This window comes from Hyaena hyaena, unplaced genomic scaffold (genome assembly GCF_003009895.1).
Source record: "Hyaena hyaena isolate Hyena2069 unplaced genomic scaffold, ASM300989v1 scaffold_165, whole genome shotgun sequence".
Lineage (NCBI taxonomy): Eukaryota > Metazoa > Chordata > Mammalia > Carnivora > Hyaenidae > Hyaena > Hyaena hyaena.
Window position 1 is genome coordinate 1,742,082 of NW_024080797.1, and position 4,389 is coordinate 1,746,470.

General features: G+C 46.4%; 1 protein-coding gene across 6 annotated transcripts in view; it reads left to right on the plus strand.

Annotated features, from left to right (window-relative positions):
• The first annotated feature begins 239 nt into the window (after nucleotides 1–239).
• Nucleotides 240–4,389, plus strand: part of SUV39H2 (suppressor of variegation 3-9 homolog 2) — a 23,790-nt gene continuing 19,640 nt past the window's right edge. For 3 of the 6 annotated variants that reach the window (XM_039240024.1, XM_039240029.1, XM_039240028.1), the window contains exons 1-2: nucleotides 240–536; nucleotides 3,147–3,292. In XM_039240024.1, coding sequence (XP_039095955.1) covers nucleotides 506–536; nucleotides 3,147–3,292 — 177 coding nt within the window. In that variant the 5' untranslated portion in view covers nucleotides 240–505. The other 3 variants (XM_039240027.1, XM_039240025.1, XM_039240026.1) reach the window with 3 other exon arrangements.

The following is a 4,389-nucleotide window of genomic DNA, read 5'->3' on the forward strand; positions in this document are numbered from 1 at the left end:
CTTGATCTAGGGATGCAGCGTTGAAGAAACCAATGGTAAGTGGGGCTCAGGTGGCTGAGCCGAAGGTAACAGGTACAGGCACCGAAGGTAAACCTACTCTGCACCATACAGCTCCGCTCTACGTTTTGGATTTTGCACTACATACTAGCGGCGGTCACGTGAAAGAACGAAACCCGTGGGAAAGCCTGATGCTGCGCCCTCCCCAGTCACGAGTTAACAGCACGCCGTCGAAGGAAGCCGGGGAGCGCCCGAACCCCGACCGCGTACGCGCCCCGCCCACCTTCCCCAGCGACTCCCGCAACCTCCTGCGCGTCGGGATGCGACGTGGGACGCATGCGCGCTCGCCGCCGCGGCCGGGGTCGGTCTTCGGTGACGTCAGGACGCCTCGCGGGTACCGGCCCCCAGCCCCGGCCCCCGACTCCCGCGCTGGCCGGGCGGGGGCGGGGCGTCCGGCCAGCTGAGCTATCCCGTCAGACCGCGCCAGTTTGAATGAAAGCTCCTCAAGATGGCGGCGGCCGGGGCCGAGACGCGAGGAGGTGAGGGCTGGAGAGCGGCGTCCCTCACTATCCCCCGTTCTCCAGGCAAACTCCCGAGGCCCGGAAAGCGGGGCCGGGACCCGTGGGCCCGCCAGAGAGCGACGCGGCGCGACGCCGCCCCCCGCCCTGGTGACACCTTGGCCCCCAAAGGCGCGCCGCGGGCTTCACCTATCCCCCGGCCCCTGACCCTTCTCGCGGCACGACCCGCCCGCTCCCCGCCGTCTCCTGCGCCGCGCTTCCGCGGGGCCCGGCCCGCGCGCCCTGCCCCGAGGTCGGCTCTCTCTCGCTCCGCCGACGTCCGGCGGACTCCGTGGCCCGACCCCCGCTGCCCGTTGGGCCCGAGGCCCGTCTCCGCCTGGTCGCCGTGTGGAGGTATTCGGGCGGCCGCCGCGGCTCCTGGTAATCCCCGGGGCGGGGGGCGGGGGGCTCGAGGGCCTGCGGGCACGCGTGTGGTTTACTCCTTTGTGGTGGTTTGGGCGGGACTCCCGTTTTGGGTTCCGGCTGGCCTTTTAACTGGGAAGCGGGAAGTAGCCCGTGGTGTAGACGTGACCTCGGTAGCCGAGGGAGAAAAGAAATCGGGGCTGAAGTGTGAACGCCCAGTTTGGGCGCCTTGATAGGGTCAATTTCCCGTCGGAGAATATCCCCCGGTAAGTGGGTGTTTGAAGACGCAGCCTCTGGCTGACGATAATTGTTATGCCCACCGGGAACTTGCGTGTTATTTACGTGGACGCCAGAGGATTAGGTACTGAGCGTGTGTGTGAGCGCGCGCGGGTGGGTGTCGCGCGCGTGTCTGGAAGACTGGAATTTTCAAGGCATTCTAGAATGTAAAGGTGTTTTCCAGCACTCCTCCTCTCCAGCCTAGATTATCAACTCAGTACCCCCCAACTTTTCTCCTACGGGGATTAGTGTGAACCATGTGTAAGGTTTTTGTAGTGGTAATGAAATGTTAACTCTTGCAAATTTTTTTCCGCATTATCATAGATAGTAGAATTGTTACCAGGGATTTGCGGTTTTCTGTGTTCCAGGGTTTTTGTTTGTTTGTTTGTTTCTCAAAAATAGCATTTCCGTCGAGAGTTGTCTTGAATCCTCAAGTTACTTAAAGCTAGATAGAAACGAATGGTAGGAACAACAGACATGCACACCTTGGGTCGATATCCAACAGGAACCTCCTTTGCACGTGATCAGCATAATGAGGTTAACACAAAACACCCCGAAGTTTTTTTTTTTTAAATGGAAGAGTTTTAAATGGCCATGTCTGTTCTACCACCCTCCTACCCCCAAGCCGCCACTTCGCAGCAAGCAATCTCTTCGCCAGTTTTTGGGGGGAGAAAGTACCTTTCATTTTCTGGGTCTCGAATTACGAATCTTTTGTAGGAAGCGGGGTGGTGGAAATCGTGCTTCAAGGTTTCTGACAATGAAGCCCCTGTGTGAGTTGGGGAGGGCGAGGGAAGGATGTGTATGGTAAGAGCAGCTGTGTTCTCTCTTCTTGGAAATTACCTGAAAACGAAGAGTTATCACAACTACCTTGGAGAGCTACCAATGAAAGCTGGAGTCTGTTAGATTTGTTTGGTTAATTCCGATTTCCTCCAACCCTCACATTTTTTCAGTGTATCTGAAATCCGGAAAGGTGGCAATCTCATGTGGCTGGGGCAGAGCACCTTGATTGTTTCTAGTGCTTACCATAACACTAGCCATAAAAACAAGTTCATTATGTATTTTTAAACATCCGTTTGTGTTCATTTATATGCCATATGGTAGCATACTGTTTACATAAATTTCAGAGTAAAATCTTCTGCAGCACATTTAGTTACTGGCTTCTGTAAGACTAATTATGAGTGTGTCCGATTTTCTTTAAGCTTGGTATATGGATTATGTAAATTGAATGCTGTTTTGTAAGCCTTGGCTTTAAAAACAATAGAGGAAATGAACATTATGAAACTATATTCCACATTATTTATTATAATCTAGGGCTTATTTACCTTGATAATAATACGTTACAGCAGAGGCAAAGTAATAAATGGAGTGAAAATTTCATGCAGCTTTCCAGAATGGGAAAAGTAGGACATGTGATGTATGAGTATGTGACTATAGAACTATATTTCAATTAGATTTCACTTCTTATTGTCCAGCTAAGAGAAGGGGGGAAAGTTCTTTTAAACAACTTACAAGGCTGTTTTAATAAGATACTTTTAATAACAGTAAGTTTGCCTTAGGGGTCTACATTTTGTTAAAATGGCAATTATATTCTACATAGAATATAATGGAAGAGTCAAAAACATTATCTCTGTTGTCTTTTGCATCTGTATGCAATTTTAGGGGAAAGCAGACATAAAACTTTTTGTTCAGGTGGCCTAGTAGAAATTAATTGACGTTAGGCATAGTAGGATAGAGACCCAGGAGAAAATCCAAGAAGACCAATTTACCAAAACAGTTCTTTAATGCTTAACTTTTCTTCAAGACACATAAATGGTTTCTTGTACGAATTTTCAGTCCTGTACAATTGCCAGTTGAAGGGTGGGGATATGGAGGTCTTAAGTTTTTCCTTTTCTTTTTTTTTGTTTTAATTGAGTAGCTGTTTCATTAGTAAAGAATTCTATTTTCTTATTGTAGCTTGGTGTGTGCCTTGCCTAGTTTCACTTGATACTCTTCAGGAATTATGTAGAAAAGAAAAACTCACATGTAAATCGATTGGAATCACCAAAAGGAATCTAAACAATTATGAGGTGGAATACTTGTGTGACTACAAGGTAGTAAAGGTAAGGCAAATATCTGGCCCCTTAAAAGAGACCTAATCAGACTTCAATTCAGTATTTCCTATTTCTGTAACATAAAAAGAACCTTAAAAGTAAGCAAAAGCTCTTCTTAATGTTAAAAATCCTAAGCCATAATAAATTTATATGTCCTATCATCTATGTTGCCAAATAACATTGAGAGGATTTTGAAGCATTAAATGTTCTCACATTAGAATATTTTAAGGTGCTTGTGTCATTCTACATCCAACTCTTGATTATCTCCGTGTGGATTACCAGAGCAAATATTTTACCTCATATTGGCTTTTCCTGTCATTCGTTTTGTTCCTGAATCATATTTCCCCACTATCACCTGAAATAAACATAGAAATTCAAACCAATTTTAGTGCTGTTGAAGTTCCTCATGAAGCATCACCATTTGTATGTCCTGTATTGTGTCAAACTCCAGATATTAGTGAGGCTCTGTGGTATAATAGAATGGCCTGGAGTTCAAAGTCATTTCTAGTCTCGATTGGTACCTTGTGGCTTCGTCAAAGTCATTTCACTTCTGTGGGCCTCACTTGATTCCTATTTCTCTAAAATGACAGGGCTGTTTTCCTAAGAACCTTCTTCAGTCTAAACCTTACAGTATAGTTTTGAGTAATTCATTTTTCTACAGAGTAGCCTACCCCCCTGTAGAAGAATTCTTCTTTGGTCATTTGTCAGTTCTTCCAGACAAATGCATTAGGAATCCTTCTCCTCCATCTTCCATGTCTATTCAGTCATTAAATCCAATTCTTCCTTTGCAGCATCCACCATCTTTTCATATAACTGCCTTTCCCACTCAGTGGGACTTTATGATCAAGCATTTTACCTGTATTCTCAGCAACCTTTCAACCCAAAAACAGCCCAGTTGTCTTCCATCTCACTGTTTAAATGGTGGTCTTGACCAATCTAGCCAAGAGTATCCTATAATCACACGTACTGGTGCCAGTAAGGGTTATTTCTAGTCTCACTCCACTCTGTTCTTCTAAAGCTTTTTATCTGTTGCTTTCTTTTCCTTTTCTTGTCAGCAGTTTCGCCAACTTTTGTAACTTTTCTGGACTTCTTTTTTTTTTTTTTTT